At 45.6% G+C, this 20721-nt stretch overlaps 1 protein-coding gene across 2 annotated transcripts in view; it reads right to left on the bottom strand.

The window, feature by feature from the left end:
* The window catches only part of STX2 (syntaxin 2), a 40642-nt gene extending 22807 nt beyond the window's left edge, over positions 1-17835 (bottom strand). The window contains exons 1-3 of one of the 2 annotated variants that reach the window (XM_055551003.1): positions 17638-17835; positions 6083-6157; positions 558-657 (exon numbers count right to left, since the gene is read on the bottom strand). In XM_055551003.1, coding sequence (XP_055406978.1) covers positions 558-657; positions 6083-6157; positions 17638-17667 — 205 coding nt within the window. In that variant the 5' untranslated portion in view covers positions 17668-17835. The remainder of the gene's footprint in view (positions 1-557; positions 658-6082; positions 6158-17637) is intronic. The other variant, XM_055551002.1, reaches the window with a different exon arrangement.
* Positions 17836-20721: the final 2886 nt, after the last annotated feature.

The following is a 20721-nucleotide window of genomic DNA, read 5'->3' as shown; positions in this document are numbered from 1 at the left end:
TACTATGGCCATCTCATGTGCAGAGCTGACTCATTGGAAAAGACCCTGATGCTGGGAGGGATTGAGGGCAGGAGGAGAAGGGGACAAAAGAGGATGAGATGGCTGGATGGCATCAATGACTCGATGGACATGAGTTTGGGTAAACTCAGGGAGTTGGTGATGGACAGGGAGGCCTGGCGTGCTGCGATTCATGGGGTCGCAAAGAGTCAGACATGACTGAGCGACTGAACTGAACTGAACTGAAGACCCCATCAATCACTGATGTGGCCCCAAAGTCCTGCAAAGTCATGTCCGTGTATTCTCATGGCTGTCATGCATCAGTTGTCCTCACCCAGGCTGAAGAGCAGATCCCATGGAAGCTGTAAAAAAAAAACCACATCGAGGCCTTGGCTTACCCAGACCAGACATGAGAATGGAGAGGGTGGGCTGCCAGCCTCCAGCACTTTTTACAGGCTTCCAGCTTAAGCTCACAGTTTCTGGGCTGAGGCTGTGTTATGGACAGCAAGACAGGCAGATCAGACAGACAGACACACTTCTTTTTAAAACCAACAACTTACTTCCTTCTGGGTTTGGTGCAGAAAGAATGATGCTGTGGTTTTTCTTCACTTCTTCGACATACTGAGCTATTTTCGCTATACTGTTTCTGATCTCCTCGACCTAGGAGAGAGAGAAAAAGTCATCACCACTGTGGCAAATTCAGATTTGCTTTTCATTATCTAAAGAGGGAAGGATAAAAGAGGGAAATAAGTGAATAAGTACCACATAAAGAAATAACCTTTCCCCACTCAACTTAAAAAAAATAAAGGGAAATGATATATGTATGTATATGGCTGAGTCACTTTGCTATCCACCTAAAACAAGCACAACATTGTTAATCATCTATACTCCTATATGTATACATATAGAATAAAATATTTTAAAAAGTAAAATATATAAAATTAAGAAGTTTCAAAATAAAGGGAAATAAGGCAGCATCAATCCCCAGGAAAACCTAGTTGGCTATAAGAAGTTTTACAATCACGACCCAGTATTAGCACAGACAGTGGCAGCTGTTATAGAAGCACCTGCTCTCTGTGTTATAGAAGCACCAGTTCTCTGTGCGGTCAAGAAGGGAACTCACTCGGTAGGCCAGGCCAGCGATAACATTCTCATGTGGGGAGGCATGGACAGCTGGTAAGACCAAGCCTTCTTAGTCATTATTTTTTGCCTCTGATTATCTGAAGTATTCAACACTTGCTTCAAAATGTAATGTACTCATTAGAAAGATTTGTCCGGATGGATTCTTAACAAGGGTGGCAGCATGAATACTGTCCCCCCAAAATGTCCAGGCCCTAACCCCTGTGACCTCTGATGGTTACCTTATATGGCAAAAGAAAGTGCAGATGTGACCTAAACAAAGGATCCTGAGATGGGGAGATGGACGATCCTGGATCCTCCAGGTGGACCCCCAACATCATCTCAAGTGTACTTGTAAGGGGGAACAGAGGACGATGTGGCTACAGAAGAAGGCCACGCGACCCAGTGAAGCAAGATGCTGGGCTGCTGGCCTGGAAGAAGGTGGGGGGCGGGGGGGCGGGGGACGGGGACACAGCTCGGGAGAGGCAGGTTCTCCAGGGAGCCTCCCAGGAGCGCGTGCGATCCTGCTGACACCACGGTTCATCCCAGTGGAACCAGGGTGGACTTCTTGCCTTCAGAAATAAGGAGGATAAATCTGCGCTGTTTCAAGCCACGAAATGTGTGTAGCCCCAGGAAACTAAGCACAATTTCTATACCTAAAACCTCAGGGAGACTTCCCTGGCAGTGCAGTGGTTAAGACTCCCCCTTCCAATGAAGAAAGTATTTCGATCCCTGGTCAGGGAGCTAAGACCCCACATGCCTCATGGCCAAAAAACCGAAACATAAAACAGAAATGATACTGTAACAAATTCAATAAAGACTTTAAAAATGGTCATATAATATATATATATATATATATATATCTTTCTTTTAAAAAAAAAATTAAGAAAATCCTGCTGCTGCTGCTGCTGCTAAGTCGCTTCAGTCGTGTCCGACTCTGTGCAACCCCATAGACGGCAGCCCACCAGGCTCCCCCATCCCTGGGATTCTCCAGGCAAGAACACTGGAGCGGGTTGCCATGTCCTTCTCCAATGCATGGAAGTGAAAACTGAAAGTGAAGTAGCTCAGTTGTGCCCAACTCTTAGCGACCCCATGGACTGCAACCCACCAGGCTCCTCTGTCCATGGAATTTTCCAGGCAAGAGTACTAGAGTGGGTTGCCATTGACTTCTCCAAGGAAAATCCTAAAGCCCAGCAAAAGGAGGCTTGTAAGGTTACATTATGGAACTATAACAAAAGGCATAAAAAGATACTCAGGATATATTACATATATTACCCAGTTAAAATCACAGGGGGAAAAAATACCTTCGAGTTGCAGAATACTGTATATACGTGTTAACAATGATGAATAAAGCCAAAACAAACAGATTAATGGGCAGATGTTAACATTTACAGGAAGAAACGCTGGGACGTCTCAAAAAGAAACTTAAAAAAGGACCCCTCTCGAGGTGAGAGGTGAGAAGACAAGCAGATGAAGATGGGGGTGGGGCGAGGCCTCTCCTAGGAGTGCGTCCTCTCTCATCATCCTGATTTCTGAGCAATGGGGACGCGCCTCTGTGTGGAGAGGAGAGGTGTCTGCTTTGGCTCATGTAGGCTGCAGCTCCTTCCGATCTAAGTGCCACAGCGGAGACACACCTTTAACACGTGTGAGTTCTCTTACTACAGTCATCATAAACCCACGGCATGCTGTGCTGGGCGTCCACATCTTAATCCCCTGCACGTGACCTTACAGGGCGAAAGGCACTTGGCAGGTGTGGTTAGTTAAGGCTTGAGACAGGCGATTATCCTGGATTATCTGAATATCCAAAATAACCACAAGAGTCCTCATAAAACGGAAGCCATGGGATCAAATTTAGAAACAAGCAGAGATGTGCTTTAGATGGAGGAACGGGCCACGAGCCAAGGATGGAGGAGGCTCCAGAAGCTGGAACAGCAAGAACGCAGATATTCCCTCGAGCCTATAGGAGGACACGACCCTGCAAGCACCCTGACGTGTGCCCCAGCTCGTTCCAGACTTCTGACCTCTGGAACTGTGAGACGATAAATGCATGCTCTGTTAAAACTACTGTATTCCTGGCAATTTGTTACTGCAGCAGCAGGACACTAAAAATACATGTTAACATAAATAACGTATTTTTATGGAAAAAAGGCAGTATTTTCCCCCAAAATCAGTGACAGTAAGAGCAGTGATTTACATTTCTCTGCAAATCTAGCTTCTAGCTTAACGGAAGGCGCCTTGATTCTGATGCCTGTTTCTGTGTTCAGTCTGTTGTGATGTGGCCTCTGAAAACTGCCCCCACCCCCATGGTCATTCATGACAGAGGGAGAGGAAACAGGTGAACATCTTCGTATTGTAATGAAAATGGTTTCAGCCACACGAACTCCTTGGAAGGGTCTCAGGGATCCCAGGGACACTGGGTCCAAGCCCCACAGCACATTTTGAAAAGTGGCGTATTAGAGGACAGTCTGACACAGAATTCTGCTTTCATAGAGCAGTGAACGGCTATTTCATTAGTCCTGAGTGTTATTTCCATCTATACATGATTTCTACAGAACTTCACATACTTATAATTTAATTTTATTAATCAGGTAAAAACCACACAAAAAATTACAACAGAACCTTTTTAAATTTTTGTTACTTTATCACACAGGCTTAAGCACAAATGATTTTGTAGGTATAGTGCACAGATTTACATTTCAGTTAGCCATCTTTAAAGCACCATTTCTGAAGTAAAGTCAGTGAGATGCATCTGTCACAAAGTAGAAAAGATACTCCTTTGCCTCTTGGAAAGTTCTACACACACCAACATTATCTGTGCAGCAGAAGCACCAGTGTGACCCAAAAAGAAAAGGAAACTGCTGAGCCACCAACTCGGTACCAGGAGGGAAGTGCCATCCTCACGGTGGCGCCAGGCCCGTTGACGCCTATGAATTACACCACATGGGCTCTCTCGGACAGCCACAAATTCACAAAAAGGGGATCTCCTGGCCGCCTATTACAGCATTATTTTAGTTTCAACCAACACTGGACATGTGCAAAATTCCTATCTTTTGCAATATTCTATGTGATACTTAAGACCTAAATGTCATTTTCTAAAGAAAGAGCTTGTATTAACAAACATCATTTGCTTCTCTATTTGTTTCAGAAGTCATTTCGGGATGTCCCTGGTGGTCCAGTGGTTAAGACCTCAGGCTTCCACTGCAGTGCACACAGGTTCAGTCCCTAGTTGGGGAACTAAGATCCCACACGCAGCATGGCACAGCCAAAAAAAAAGTCATTTCACAGAAGTCAACTGCAAAATAAGTCAACTATTTAACAAATGAAACTGGAACTTAAGTTAGAATCGATGGCTCTCAAACCTCCCTCACACCACTCACCCATTTTTGTATGCGTCTCTAACACCTGCAGCCAAAATGGATTAGTGCTAAGTACAGCTTAATGACACAGAGATTATAATTCTTCTATGAAATACATCATTTACTGCTAAAATATTCTTAAAATAAAAAATATGGGTTTTTCTGGAGAACTGATATGGAAGAACTAAGCATCTAGGTAAAAGGGGTAAAATCAGAGAAATAATGATTTTACAAAGTGGGCAGGTAAACTAATCAGGATGAAAAGCATCTTGTTTGCAAAGTGAAATCCAGAAATCCAGTAACTTAACTCCAGTAAAGTAAGCTCCTATAGGTAATGATTTAATTTCATGTTTTTCTCAACTAGAAAAGACTAGGAACTAACATAAATATATTTGAAACCCAATGAACTACGTATTCAATAAATTCTGGCTGGAAAGTTGGTAACTTGTAATACATTTTTAATTAACATATTACATATTTTCAAATGCATGTATTGATCCATGTATCTTCCAGTTTACACTGCCAACAGATTTAAGAATCAACTCAAACTCAGACTCGATTCAGCATAATCAAAACAAGTCCTTGCAAATGAAGTTTCCATTGTTAAAAAGTTATACTGACCATGTTTCTTTTCTTAATGCTTAACAAAGTCAAAATATCTGTTCTCAGACTCAATTTCAAAATTTGAAATTATGCAAAATTTGATCAACTATGATTTAGGGTTAAGAATTTAAACATGCTGTCATGTTTAAATTCTAGAAAAAAACACTGGGGAGTTGCGAAGGAGAGGGAAAGGCCTTAGGGGGAAGTCTGGGAGACAGACAGGTTCGAGGGAAGACCCAAGGGCACGGGTCCAGAGGCTTCGCCCCTGTACGGACAGTCCAGAGAAAGGCCAGGCTCACCAAGGCAGAGCAGAGTTGCCACAATCACATCTTTGCTCAAGGATAAGATCTCTCAGGAGTGAGCAAAGTCCCATATGACCTAGAGACTCATGCTTTGATATATGGGAAACTTCTCAGAAGAATTTAAAATTTAATCAAAGATTTTAGAAAATGCACAGTATGAGCGAGCCCTCTGATACACGGGGCTCACGGGCACTCAACAGGAGAAGACGGGAGAGGCCTCGCCGTGTGCACTGTGCATGCCTGACTGCCAGCTGAGGGACATCACCGCCACCAGGCCCTCCACTCCCAGGTCCCAGGCTCCCTTCGTCTGGAGGACCCCGCTGGCCACGGGTGTGGCAGGGCCTCCCCGCAGGACCCTGTGCTTGGAGGAGGTCCCTTCTCCCAGCACAAGCCCGTGGGCAGCAGGCCCACCTTGCTGGCCACCCCCAGCCCGTGGGCTTCAGTCTCCTCAGAGGCCCTCGGCCCCCAGTCACCGTTCTCACCCACCCTCCCCCCTGCCCCAAGTCAGTCACCAGGAAGAAGGGCTCAACAGCAACAAATGTGCTAAAAGCACTAAAAAGTCTACAGCACTTTTTGTCATTCAAACGTCAATTTTTTAAAATATTTAGTTTGGGTATTATTTCAAATACGACAAATGCACAGTTACATTAATTTAATTATGTTTAAAGAAAAATGACAGACTGGCTTTCACAAAACGACTCTTACCTGATGGAAGAAATCATCCATAAAATGGTCCTTTTCAACAACAACAGTTGTGTCCCCATCATCATTTTTCCTACACTGAAATGGAAAAATATGAAATGTAAAATTCTGGTTTTAAAAGTTTTCACAGAGGCACCAACAGTGAACTGAAAGACAAGGGCAGCTGGGTACCTACATGATCTCAGCTCACTAAGAGCACCAAAGCCTAAGAAGCCCGCCACCCACCAAGGCCGTGACATCCACCAGGCCAGTCAGGGCCGGCGCACACAGCCAATCAGCCAGGAGAAGCAGCCACGTCAGGGGGAATCAACAGCTAGATCTCCGAGAACTGAGCGCCAGAGGATCGATCATTCATTCTCACTGAGTACGTCCATGTGACACAGGCCAGGTTTATCTTCCACAAGTGAATCTGCTTACATTGCACACTGTCTATAAGGATTAAAAATACTGACACCACTAGTCAGTTTTTCTAGTTGATGTTGCTTAGTCGCTCAGTCGTGTCCGACCCTTTGCAACCCCATGGACTGCAGCACGCCAGGCTTCTCTGTCCCTACCATCTCCCAGAATTTGCCCAAGTTCAGGTCCACAGAATCGGTGACGTCTTTCAGCCATCTCATCCTCTGTAACCTTCTTTTCCAGACTTTTGGGCCCAACTTTTCTGGATTAGGTAATAATTTTCAAAGAACTTTCACATATGTTAGCCAGTGTTTATCATTTTTCTCTAAGTAAGTAATTCCCAGTTATGGCCACACTCGTATAATCAATAAACATTTTACTAAAGACAGACTCAGTGAAGAAGACCTGAGTGAACTGTGGAACTGGAGGAGACTCTTGAGAGTCCCTTGGACAGCAAGGAGATCAAACCAGTCAATCCTAAAGGAAATCAACCCAGAATATTCTTTGGAAGGACTGATGCTGAAGCTGAAGTTCCAATACTTTGGCCACCTGATATGAAGAGCCAGCTCATTGGAAAAGACCCTGATGCTAGGAAAAATTGAGGGCAGAAGGAGAAGGGGACAACAGAGGATGAGATGGTTGGATGGCATCACCAACTCAATGGAGTTTGAGCAAACTCTGGGAGACAGTGAAGGACAGAGAAACCTGGCGTGCTGTAGCCCAGGGGATTACAGAGTTGGACACAACTTCGCAAATGAACAACAAAGGAACACTGAGGAAGAAAGCAACCCACCACTGGAAAGGCCAGGATGACACTGTACTTTACAAATCAAGTGCCGTCAGTTTAAAATAACATTGAAGAGATGTTCTAGACCAGGGGTTCTCACACTTGAGGGACATCAGGACCGCCTGGAGGGCTGGGTCTCTGGCTGAGTGGGACGAGAGTGGGGCATTCCATGACTTGAGACTACCCTAGAACATCCAGAACCTCATCACACTGTAACCCTAACCCACCCCTCAAGGGAGGCAAAAGAATGAAACAGTGAAAAGTCTTGGCAGTAAGTCCCCTACACACGAACCTTCAAGTTGCAAGCTTTCAAAGACATGAACGTGCACTCCCATGTCCAATCACGTAAGTTTGCATGCCTGGTGTACACTGTCACGTGTACATCCTCTACAAGCAGTTGTGCTTTTGTATACTTTACTGTATAGTAATGCAGTTTTATTTCAAGCCCAGGATGTCTGGAAGCAAATGCAAAAGCAGTGACGATGTAGTTGGTAACTGGTATGATGAGAAAAAAAGAACTACTACCCAGACATCACTGGACTGTTTTTCCGAGAGGGAAGATAGAATTGAAGCCAGCAAGGAACCAGTGTCGTCAGCGTCAGGCGTGAGTGAAATTGCAGCTTGCCCTCCGTCTCCTATCGTTGACGATCCTTCAGCTCTGCCATCTCCCACCTCCACTCCCCACTCCAGTCAGTAACTCTTCTTGTCTGTTCACTCGATGCCAGCCCTGTTCGCCAGCTGTTGTACTACACTACTATACTTCTCAAGGTACTGTAAGATTTTAAATGTTTAATTTTCTATGTTTGTTTTTTATGTATTATTTGTGTGCAGGGCTTCCCTTGTGGCTCAGTTGATAAAGAATCTGCCTGCAATGAGGGAGACCTGGGTTCGATCCCTGGGTTGGGAAGATCCCCTGGAGAAGGGAATGGTTAGCCACTCCAGTATTCTGGCCTGCAGAATTCCATGGACTGCATAGTCCATGGGGTCGCCAAGAGTTGGACCCGACTAAGTGGCTTTCACTTCACTTCACGCTACAGTACTATACAGCTGATTGTGTTAGTTGGGTACCTAAGCTAACTTTGTTGGACTTACAAACAAACCAGACTTGTGAACATGCTCTCAGAATGGAACTCGTTTGTATGTAGGGAACTTACTATATTGGGAAGAAAGCAACCTCTGTCTACAGCTACAGGGGAGAGGAGACAATGTCAGACCCCAGGACCTGGCATCTGAGTCACACAATATTTATCAAGGACATGTGCCACAGGATCTACCAGTGAGAGCTGTGGATTCGAAAGGAGAAAGGAAAGACGCCTGGCAGCATACAGAGGAGGGAACTGTTTGGAACCATCTCCCTGCAGGCGCGCTGGGCGGCCAGTTCAGCTCTAACTGCGAAAGCTGAGGCAGCCACAGATTTCAGGAATTCTGGACCCTCAGGAAAATCAGAGTCATTAAGCACTAAAAGTCTTAAGTGTAGCTTTACAGATCTGCAACCAGGAATGATGTGGAAACAAAATTCCACTAAATTTAGTTACAAAAGATCTGCCAAATGTAATAAATGTGGTAAGAAAACACAATGCAGCCTCCCTCTGCAGCTTCCAGGGCCCACGCTGAGGCAAATCGATCTGGCCTAAACTTCAACAGGAATCTCTCGCCACCCCATGGAAGGCTTCTGCACCTCCCTTGCCCTGGGGCCGCTTCTGGGTGCAGATAAGACAATCTACGAGGGCTAAGGAAGAAGAAATGTGCTTCTCCAAGATAGAGAGGCATGAGCTCCCTCAGACAAGGGGTTTTTATGAGAGCCATAAAGAGTATTTTATCACCAAGTGACACACACACTGGACAGCCATGGGGCGGTCTCGAGGGAAAAGCACACCCACCTCCACAGGGTTCTGGGAGAAGCTCACTGAGCTGCAGGCGGGGGTCAGCAGGCGCCTCTCAGGGCTGTAGGCTGAGCTCTCTGCACACCATTGCTTCTGTTTACACTGACTCCCCAGGGCATCCGCCTGGAGTGGTTTCCCCAGCAGGGCCCTTACTTTGAGCTACCACCCTGCTCTCACGTGACTCCGGTCACGGAGGAAGATGCCCGCACTTAGGCAGCGCTGCTACTGAGAATGTTTCATTTGTGCTCTGCTAACAGGGCAGGTATCATGGGTTGAACTGTCCCCCTAAAAATAAATGTTGCAAACCCCCAAGACCCGTACTTGGAGAAAGGGTCTGGGAAGACGTAATTAGTTAAGATGAGGTCATGCTGGAGCAGGATGGGCCCTTAACCCCACATGACTCTGTCCTTATAAGAGACAGAGACACAGGGGAGGCGGCCACGTGGCGAGCAAGGCAGAGAGGGTAGTGAAGGGTCTATGAGCCAAAGAGAGCCAAGGACTGCCGCCACTCCCGGAAGACATGAGCAGCAAGGCAGGACTCCCCCCAGGTTTGGGGGAGCGTTGCCCTGCGACATCCTGACTTCAGGCTTTGGCCTCCGGGGCCAGACGTGACAGCATGTCTGTGACCCCATCTGTGGTCTTCTGTCACGAGAGCCCAAGGACACACTAACACCAAGGACTGAAGCATGCCGACCCCGATCCTTTCTTTAACCAACCGTGCTAACTAACCAAGACACCGCTCTGGACCCAAGCAGACAGTCTCAACTAGAGAGAATACTGTCTTGGGAGTCGCACGTCTGGCTTCTAACCTGCTTACCAGCTGGGCACTACCAACTTCTCCTAGTCTGTCTCCTGGTCTCTAAAGTGAAGATGACATCCGTTTCCTCCTCCAAAGGTGGGGCTGCAGGAAAACTGCCCACTCGGGGCTTCATAAGGCACGTGATTTTCACAGGGTGTGCACACACCAACAAAGGCTTTTAAAATCATTTCAGGTCCATGCTCTTAATTCCCAGCAAAAGAGCACTTAAAGGCTGATCAGCAATCAGCTAACTGCAATAAAAGTGATGTTCAGGCAAACCCGCCAATGGCGTAGAGCTCTTCTCCAGGCTCCCGCATCATTTGAAGTGAAAGAGGGCTGCTAATGGGCACGACTGAGTGACTGAACTGAACAGGCATCACGGGCCAGGGCACTGGGGCAGCAGGAGGACTTGATGTTGTGTTGGTCCTCCAGCACCACCTGAAGCCTTGGGAAGATCCCCTGGAGAAGGGAATAGCTACCCACTCCAGTAGCCACTGGAGGGGGGCAAGCACCCCCGTTTCACACACAGAACACCCCAGGACAGCTGAGCACCGTGCTCACAGCCTCAAGCCTCTCTGGGAACCAGGAGGGTTCAACCTCACAAACCCACAACTGTGCTGACTCACCAATGGCAGGAGCACCAGGAAACTTAACATGCCTTCCACACCTGCTCCCCCAACTCTGCGACAAGCAGCTAAGGCAGGAGGGGTGAGGGGCTGCCTTGGACACTCAGAGCTGAGACCACCTTATCCATCTGACTCCAGAGGCCCTCGCTCTTGACCACACACCACGGACCTCCTCCTGGAGGAGGGGATTTCACATGGGTCCTCCAGGCACAGCCTGGCTCCCAGGCTCCCTTCTGAGCTCCCGGGGCAGCTTCCCTGGCCTTCACAATCATGTCCTCTTTGAATGACCCTGCATGTCACTGTCCCCCCATGGCTGACTTCTTTTCACAGATGCGGGAAGGGGACATTTCAGGGGCCACGGACACTGGAGTGAACTAAATTAAGTCCCCATGAATTTACCAAATAAGAATGGGGGAAGGGTAGAGAATGAACTTGAACGTGGCTGAGCAGGGCTGGGATTCCCCTGTGGCCCAGAGGATGAGTGATGACAACCCACCTGCCCCCACTGTGGCTTTCCTGGGGCAGAGGGCACCCATCTCACCCCTCTGACAGCTACTCGAGGTTCTCAGAGGCCTCAGTGTCTGTCTTACTTTTTGTTGTGGAAAATGACAAAACATGTACAGAAGTAGAAGGAATAATATAGGGAGCCCTCGATGAATCCACTGCATGGGTTCCACAATGGTCAGTTCACAGACTGTCTCACTCCACCTGCACGCTCCCTGCCCCCGAGCCCGGCAACACTACTCCATCTCGTGGCAAAGCCCACACACAGGCTGCCTGCCACGCGTGACACAGCCGAGAACCTAAGCTCCCTACTCCACCTGCTCCAGGACAGAAACTTAGTTATTTCTGGCTCAGGGGAGACGGTGTCCAACATGACACTCTCCCTAAGGGAAGTCAGTCCTTTTACCACTACATTATACATGGACCACTCTCCTTGCAGGAGGCAGTGAATAAACAACCAACCACCAAAAAACTCAACTCTTCCTGGATGCTGAGACCCACATGTCACCACACGTGATCTCTATTCACAGTCATTCACTCACTGGTAAATCGTTCATTTCTCTACCTGCAGACCAAGAGGCAGCCAATGACTGGAATCTGTTTCCTCTACTGTCTTTTTTCCTTCCTTTTTTTTTGGCTACTGGTTTTACTATTATGTTTCAGTGCCTTAGAGAAAGATCAGCAAAACAATGATACTGTGTGAAATTTTAACACAATTTTTGCAGATTAGAGATTATTAAAATTATTTCTATTCATTAGGGCATGGTATTCTTATGTCATAAACAGATAAAACATATAAAATCAGTTGTGAAGATATTTTTTCTTTTTTAACTTTTTATTTTATGTTGGAGTAAAGCCTATTTCCTACTTATATTTCTTAGGTCTATCTAGAATTCTCAAAACTATTAGACATGAGAAAATAGACCCAGTAATACTATCTTAGCTTTTCCATTCACTGAAAAAAACAAAGAATGACTACCTAACAATGCTATTTAAGCTACACAATTGCCCCCCACGTCCATGAAGCCCATGTTCCATCTTTCCAGCTGAGATGGTGTAACCTCTGTACAACAGCTGTTGTTTATAACAGTGTACTTATCGTAAATAACAAAATGATTGGTGGCATTCACTAAGAGCAGTGGGAATAGCCTCCAACTTGATTTCCAAAGTGTCAAAGTGCAAGATAAGCACCCAAATATCAACATTCCATTTCTGTTAAATTTTAAAAGAATTCTCCTTAAAAGGAGCATTATATTAAAATACAATTCTCTCTGTGAAAAGTATTGTGAGGAAGAGATAGTAAGGAGCTTCCCTGTTTAGAAACTATTTAACAAAGATGAATTATCTGTCACTGGAATGCTCTCTGTTGAGATAATTCAGAAGCTGAATTATTGCAAACTAAAAGAATCCAAAGTTGGATAAGATACTGAATTTTTCTCCATGTTATTCTCCATATACATGTACACTAGGGCCTTCCATGCAAATGCTAATTGTGGGGAAACAATTATCTTGAAATATGCCCAATGCTGGCAATAGCTTTATTGCTAGAATATGGTGATTTTTCAAAATTACATTACTTCAGTTAAAAAAAAAAAAGAATACTTGTAATTAAAAATAGGTAAAAGCTGACTGCTGGCCAGTTGGTAATCATGTTGCCAGATGTATCATTTCTTTCCCATATTTTTATATAATCAGTTATAGTTTTATGCCCTAGGTAGAATACTACTGTTTCATGCTTTACATTTTCACTTCATGTTTATCTCCATTATATTATTATAAATACTACAGGTCCTTACACTTTACATAAATAGCATTGTACTGCATAAATGCTTCTGGTTTTTTCCTCTCAAAGGTATGTTTAAAGATTTTTCCTCATCTCTCATTTTCACTCACCACTATCAAACTCATCATCCTTCTGTCCTTAAGAGCAGAGCCTTGGCTGGCCGTGCCCACTGCCCAGCTTATACCCAGCTGGCTCCTCCTTCTCATCACATCTCAGCTCAGAGACCTCCCTGATGAAGACCCCTGATCACCCAGCCCAAAGCAGCCAACCCATACCCACTCACCGTTTTATATGCTCCCCAGCAGTTACTGCTCACTGACTTAACTGTTCCTTGTCCCCTCCCCCCAGGACACATTTCAGGGGAGCAAGGACTTCAAGGGTCTTGCTGCAACTTACGCCTGAAACAGTGCCTGGCACGTAGCAGCCACTCAGTTGAGACCAGCTAAAGGAATGAATGAAGGGCAGAGAGATGAGATGGAGGTGGTGGTGGAGAGGAGAGAAAGCACATACAGAAGGACAGGGAAACCAGGAAACAAAGACGCAGACACACACAGCACGAAGCAGCACAGTGGGAAGGACTGGAGACAGAGGCAGTCTTGGTTGCTCGCTAGCCCCTGGTTCCATCCCCTCGTGAGGTCTGACAGCACATCGCGCTGTTGAGTCTGAAGCCCCATTCTACCATTGCATCAGTCTCCCTTTTCTGTTTTTGCGAAGGGGTTTCTGTCCCTTGCAACCCAAAGAGCCTGAAGACAACAGTCCATTGTCATCTGCATTTTCCTAACTAACCATGGGCGTGCTCAGAAGCAAACGCACTCAAACCACACCTAGCAGGTGCTCCATGCAGAGTCCTGAGCCCTCAGAGCAAACCTGACAGCACCCATCTGCCCTGGAAGGGCGCAGAGTCTGCGGGAGGGCGCAGAAAACAGGACCACGTGTGTGTTCAGATGGGCAGAGACGGGAGATCGCTGGGGACACAAGAGGGAAGACTTCCCGGTAGCAGTGCTTGCACTGAGGCCAAAAGAAAACGTGGGGCCAGAAAAGGGGAGGGGGCAAGAGACATACAAAGTGAGTAGCTCACGAAGACCCAGAGAGGAGGGCACGTGGGAACAGCGGACTGGGCCAGGGGACCTGCCAGAGTGAGGTGCTGGTTCTCTCTTGGTTCTCCATCCCTTATATTCAGAATGAACAGACTTGAAATTAAAAACAAGTAATTAACCTGTGGAAATGTAGAGACTTTGCTTTTTTATTTTGTATACAAACAGTATTTATTGTGGTTCCCAGAGAAATATCAAGGGCTTCCCAGGAGGCGCAGTGGTCAAGAATCTGCCTGCCAATGCAGATCGACACGGGTTCTATCCCTGGGGTTGGGAAGATTCCCTGGAGGAGGAAATGCAATCCATCTTGCCTATACAGAGAGAAACTATAGATCTGGGTTGCAAAGATCCCAACTGTCTGTAGAATGACACAGGAGTCAGTAAATCATGAAATCCTCAACATATTCAAATATTATAGACAATTCATATATTAAAGTACACATGTATTATGAAATCCTCAGTGTTTTAAATTTCAGTGACATACTTAGAAAAAACTGTTTTTACTTTCTAAGTTGGAACCTGAATCTTTACCACGTAACAATCTGCACTCTGTGTCCCCATCTGAGCTGCCAAAACAGAACCTTAAAAATATGCAGGCAGCTTCTCTTGCCCTTTAAAAAATTTTAAGTGCAATTCATCACCATGAACCCAAGTATTAAAAATAGTAATTTTCAAAAAATAAAAAATAAAAATAAAAATAGTAATTTTCTCAATAAACAAAGTCCTACTGTATAGACAGGGAACTATATTCAATACCCTGTGAAAACTCTAATAGAAAAGATTATGAAAAAAAAAATATATATATAACTGAATCACTTTGTCCAGCAGAAATAGAACATTGTAAATCAACTACATTTCAATATAATTTTCCTTAAAAAATGTAATTTTCTCATATGTCTACTAATGAATACCATCTAAGTATGTGTATTTACGTCTATTACTCTGCAAATTCCCACAGCTGAAATTTGCAATTTTTCTGTTTTTAACTATCATAAATACAGTCTTTTGCATTCACAAACTTTTTTTAAAAGGTAATCAAAATATATTTGGGGTCATTATCTCGAAGGACAGCAATCCCACTTTGACTTACTTCCTAAACCTATTTCCTTCTGCTTCTGCACACTTCCTTACCCGGTGATGCACATTCACAGCACACACCCAGTTCATTTCTGTGCCCTCTGCACTTAGCACATAACCTCACAGAGATCCAGTGCTCAGAATCTACTGTATGGATGGTCCTTTTATTTTTTAAAAAACCAGAAACATCCTTCTGGATTTAGAGTTTAGGAAATCTTGGGCAAGTCACTCAAACTTTCTATACCCAAATGAACTAACTGGCTGCTCAAAAAGAGAATTCTTGCTTAGAAGCAGTTAAATCTGTATTTGACAAACTGTATTGGACAAACTAACTTTTAAGTCCTTTCCGAGTAGTTATTGGTGGGAATCTTTTTCTCAGGAGGAATCACTAACAGCTAATAAAGGAAACTTGTAGAAGGCATCAAGAACATTTTGTCAATGTGGACAACACAGGCATTTTGACTAGTAAAATTAAATATTCACGTTTGCCTAGGAAAAAACACCAGCCACTTAGAAACATGGTTGTGAAAGGTCATTTTACTACTCCAAGAGCTACCTGGAAAAGACACATTTCCTGAAAAAAAAAAAATTAGCTATGATAGCTGATAATTTTCAGATGAGTTTTCAAATATTAAAAGTTAAACTTTAAGTATGTCAGATTCAATTTTGAGTTAATATGCCAGGGAGAAGGTTGCTTTTTATAACTGCTTGAAAACATTTTAAAAACTAGTACATATTAATAGCACTTGTAATTACAAAGCATTTTTCTCTCTCCCACCCTCTCCCAGAGTGTCACACGCAGGAGATAATTCTATGATTCAGTGCTTCTTCCGTAAGAGTACACAAAAAAAAATCTTATTATCCTCATTATACATACAGGAAAACTGAGGTTTTGAGAGGTTCAGAAATTTTCTGCCCAAGATTCAACAACTCCAGACATAGAAACAGCTGCTCAATCTTCATCTACAGCACATGGTACTGGATCAGAAAAGATCACTTCTTCCTCTAGAATTCTAGATTAAAACATGTTCTTACCAACACTGTTGCCATAAGAGCTGAAATACACATACACTTAAGAGTGATAAAGAACTGCCTTCTTTGTTTTTTGCTTTTTTTGCTAAACAAGCCAAGAAAAGCTTCTCACATATTCCACTAACACATTTTCTACTGTTCTCCAACATTCATAAATCTGTCTATTCTTTCATAATGCATTCTTCATTTCTTCACTTAACAAATATCTGAGCTTCTAACAAGGAACGATACTCCACTGAGTGCGATAACAGAACAGCAATTTGCCGTTTAACATGTTGCTAACCTGTAAACACAAACATCAAAATATCTAACCGTTAATAAAAAGGGAAGCAAAGAAAAATCACTATGAAGAAACTTTCTGGGTAAGAGTGTAAAAGCCTAATTTTCATAATCTGAAGAATCAATCATTCATTGCTTCTCTAAACTAAGATTCCTCATCTGGCCAACAGAATCTGAGGGACTATTCTCTCTACTTCCTAAGCCTGGGACAGGGCTGGATCCATTCTAGAAGCCGAGGAGAGAGTTAATTCATTACATTCAATGGGTGCTTTAGTGCAGTGGGCCTTGCTCTGTTCTGAGGCTGTTCAGAGTACTGGGAAATGAAATACAAACATTCGACACTATTTTAGTACTTGTATTTTTCCAGAAAAAAGTCAGAATTAATTCTGTTCACCTAAAACGTTTCAACTCTTCTACATTCTATAAACCACTACCGTTTCAATGTCATCATCTCATTCACAGTATTGTCTGTGGAATGCATCAAACACGACTCCATTTCCTAAGGGAACAAAACACTGTTCTCTTAGTAAAGTTATTGGTAATTTGCTGAGCACCTATGTACTCCATCAGCGGGGTTTACTGGGAGTAAACAAACACAAAGCAAACTATTTACAGGGGAAACAAAAGGCGCCCCTCGGTACCTGCCTCACCGCTCCCTTCCAGCATCCAGTCCGGCAAGGCGCCCACTGGCATGTGGCATCAGATGCATCCGTTCCCACCTATCCACTGAGCTCCTACTGCGCGCGGGGTCCCACCCAAAACCCCAGATATAAGACAGGGAGCAAGGGAACAAGTCCCTGCTCTCAGGGAACTGACGCATACTAGGATGGAACAGTCCATAATTCAACAAATAATTTCTGGTCATAAGTGCTCTGCAAGGATTTAAACCGGGCGAAGGAATGGACCGCCTCTAGGGAAGGAAGTCACCTGAAGAAGCAGCAGAGCCCAGCTCAGAGGTTCGAGGCCCCGCCGGGCCCCGAGATGCCAGCTCAAAAGCTATTCCCTGTCCCAACGCCCAGTGCAGAAGCGAGGGCAGAAGAGTGCCTTCGGGGCGTTAGGGAGATAGTGGGACGGTGGTGCTGCGGGCTGGGGAAACCGTGCGCCCCCTCCAACCCCGCACAGAGGCCGCCCCGCCCGGCCTGAGCGCCGGGACCTGGACTCCCCTTCCCCGCTCACCCTGTGACCCCGCACCCTGAGCCCCCAGCCCACTCCTGCACCTCCCCGCCCCCGCCCATCCTCGCGCCCCCAGGGCTCCCGGCCCGAACCGCTACACTCCAGCTCGCCCGCCCGCGGCTCACCGCCGTCAGGTCCGGCAGCCGGTCCCGCATCCCCACGGGCCGGGCGCCGCGCCCCGCCGCTCAGGCCTGCCCGGCGCCGCCTCCGGCTGGCCGCGGGCTCTCGGTGTCCCCGCCGCCGCCTCAGCCCGCCAGTCGCCCTCCCCTCGACCGGCGCTGCCACGGCAACCGCGCCCTCGCGCTCTGCGCATGCCCGGCCCGCGCCGCGCCCAGACCCACGCAGACAGCGGGAGCCTTCCTGAGGGAATGCCGAAACCCAAGGGGCAGGGTCCGCCGGGGAGGGGCGGGGTCTGGCTTGGGTAGGCGGGGACTATCGGGGAGGGAAGGGGCCCGCCCAAAAGGCGCGGCAGAGGAACAGGCGCGGTCTGGTGGGGGAAGGAGCGCCTTGACTGAATGACTGAAAGGGGAGGGGCGGGGCCTGCTGAGGGGAGGCGGGGCTGGCCGCGAAGGGGCGGGGCTCGGCTGAGTTGTGTTCGGGCGGTCATTTATCCTGGTCGGTTAGATATGACTTTTGCTCTTCTTGATTTGCTTTTGGTTTTGTGCTTTCACATTCATTTGATTTACTTTAAAAACTCGTGGAAAATTTGGTGACGAATTTAGCAAGTGTATGGAGATAGGTTAGGTGCAGCTTTGCATATGCATATTCCGAACAAAGACCATCTCTTCAAGGATTCTTGGGGCTTCCCTGGTGGCTCCTGCCTGCCATGCTGGAGAGCATTCAATCCCTGGGTCGGGAAGCTCCCCTGGAGGAGGGAATGGCAACCCACTCCAGTATTCTTGCTTGGAGAATTCCATGGACAGAGGAGCCTGAGGAGCCACAGTCCATGAGGTCGCAAAGAGTCAGACAGGAGTGAGTGACTAACACACTTTTATGGATTCTTATCCTTTTTTGTGTGACTAAGGCCTAGTCAATCCTAAAGGAAATTAGTCCTGAATATTCATTCCAAGGACTGATGCTGAAGCTGAAGCTCCAATGCTTTGGCCACCTGATGTGAAGAACTGACTGATTGGAAAAGACTCTAATGCTGGGCAAGATTGAAGGCAGGAGGAGAAGGGGAAACCAGAGGATGAGATGGTTGGATGACATCACTGACTCCATGGACATGAGTTTGAGCAAGCTCTGGGAGTTGGTGATGGACAGGGAAGCCTGGTGTGCTGCAGTCCATGGGGTCGCAAAGAGTTGGACATGACTGAGCTGCCTGAACTGAACTGAAGGCCCGTAATGATTAACTGCTGCTGCTGCTGCTAAATCGCTTCAGTCGTGTCCGACTCTGTGCGACCCCATAGACGGCAGCCCACCAGGCTCCTCTGTCCATGGGATTCTCCAGGCAAGAACACTGGAGTGGGTTGCCATTTCCTCCTCCAATGCATGAAAGTAAAAAGTCAAAGTGAAGTCGCTCAGTCATGTCCGACTCCTAGCGACCCCATGGACTGCAGCCTATCAGGCTCCTCCGTCCATGGGATTTTCCAGGCAAGAGTACTGGAGTGGGGTGCCGTTGCCTTCTCCAAATGATTAACTAACATAATTTAAAGAATGTAATCTAAAATGGCATGAAATGGTAATATGCAGAGACTCAGGCCTTGGAATACAGTTCTAGTGTGAGAAATAGACAATACAGAAGCAGACAAATAAATAAGAAAATGGGGCATGGACTTGGAGAAGGGCTGAAAGAGAGGTGGCTACATCAGATAGTGGTCATGGGAGGCACCAGAGTTTAGGCCAAAAAAAGTTAGAGGGAACAGTCTCCAAGACCACTCTGACTTCTGACACCAACTACAAGTTCAGTAACTCACTGGAGGGACTCACAGAATTCACTAAAAACTGCAATGCTCACAGTTGGGGTTTAACACAGGGAATGGATACAGATTAATGTCAGCAAAGGGCAGACATGCTTGGTGGTGGGGCAGTGGGGGGTGGGGGGAGGACATCCTGGTTGTACCAAATGTGAAGCTTCTGATGTCTTCTCCTTGGATAGTCCAGACACATTACTTTCACAGCCCTGATGGGTGTCAGAATACATGAAGTTGCCAACAAGGAAAGTTCACCCAGGCCATCAAATTCTGAGTTTTTATTGGGGCTCCATTGCACAAGCTTGATTGATTGATTAATTGCCCTCCTAGTTGATCTAAGACTCCAGATTAGCTGGTACCTATGAAGTGGGGTGATCCCAGGAGTAGGAAATGGCAACTCACTCCAGTATTCTTGCCTGAAAAATTCCATGGACAGAGGCACCTGAAGGACTACAGTCTATGGGGTCACAAAGAGTTGGACATGACTGATCGACTTCACTTTTCAAACTTGGGTGAACTAGAGGCAAACTTGTCTCTTCTTAATTTATGACTTTGATATGTTTTTCATAATTTAAATCAAAATCAGTAAATTGATGGATATGGATTGAACAAAAATTTTCCATTTTGACTAAGCAATTAAAACAAGGTGTTGGCAGGGGAAGAGTGGGCAATTGTACAGAGATTTTCTAAGAATGAGGTTAATATAAAGGAAGTGAAACTGAGAGAGGCTAGACAAAAAAACACTTGGTCCTGTACACAGCATTTGAGCTCCTCTGTCAAGCAGTACCTGAAACAAGCACACTCCAGGACTTTCATGAGCCAATGAAATCTTTTTCAGTTTCTTCACTTAGAATAAAAAAGCCTTAATATATTGCTAGGAGAATTAAAATAGACAGATTACAGGCTAGGAGCTAGGTTACTTTTAAAATACAAGGTCTTAGGGAATAGGGGCTTTAGTCTTTCTTGTTCACCACTGTCTTGTAGCTCCAATCCCTACAAAATTTCTGGCAAGCTGGAGGCACTCAATACATAATTTGTAAAATAAAATAATAGATGTCCAAAAAATATAATTCAAAAAGACACATGTACCTCAATGTTCATAGCAGCACTATTTACAATAGTGAAGACAGGGAAACAACCTAAATGTCCAACAACAGATGAATGGGTAAAGAAGATGTGATACATGTATGCAATGGAATACTACTCAATCATAAAAAAAAGAATGAAATAATGCCATTTGCAGCAACATGGATGGACCTGGAGACTATCATACTAAGTGAAGTAAGTCAGAAAGAG

Source organism: Bubalus kerabau, chromosome 16 (assembly GCF_029407905.1).
Source record: "Bubalus kerabau isolate K-KA32 ecotype Philippines breed swamp buffalo chromosome 16, PCC_UOA_SB_1v2, whole genome shotgun sequence".
NCBI lineage: Eukaryota > Metazoa > Chordata > Mammalia > Artiodactyla > Bovidae > Bubalus > Bubalus kerabau.
Note: the sequence above shows the minus strand (reverse complement) of the source record. Positions and strands in the feature narration are given on the sequence as shown.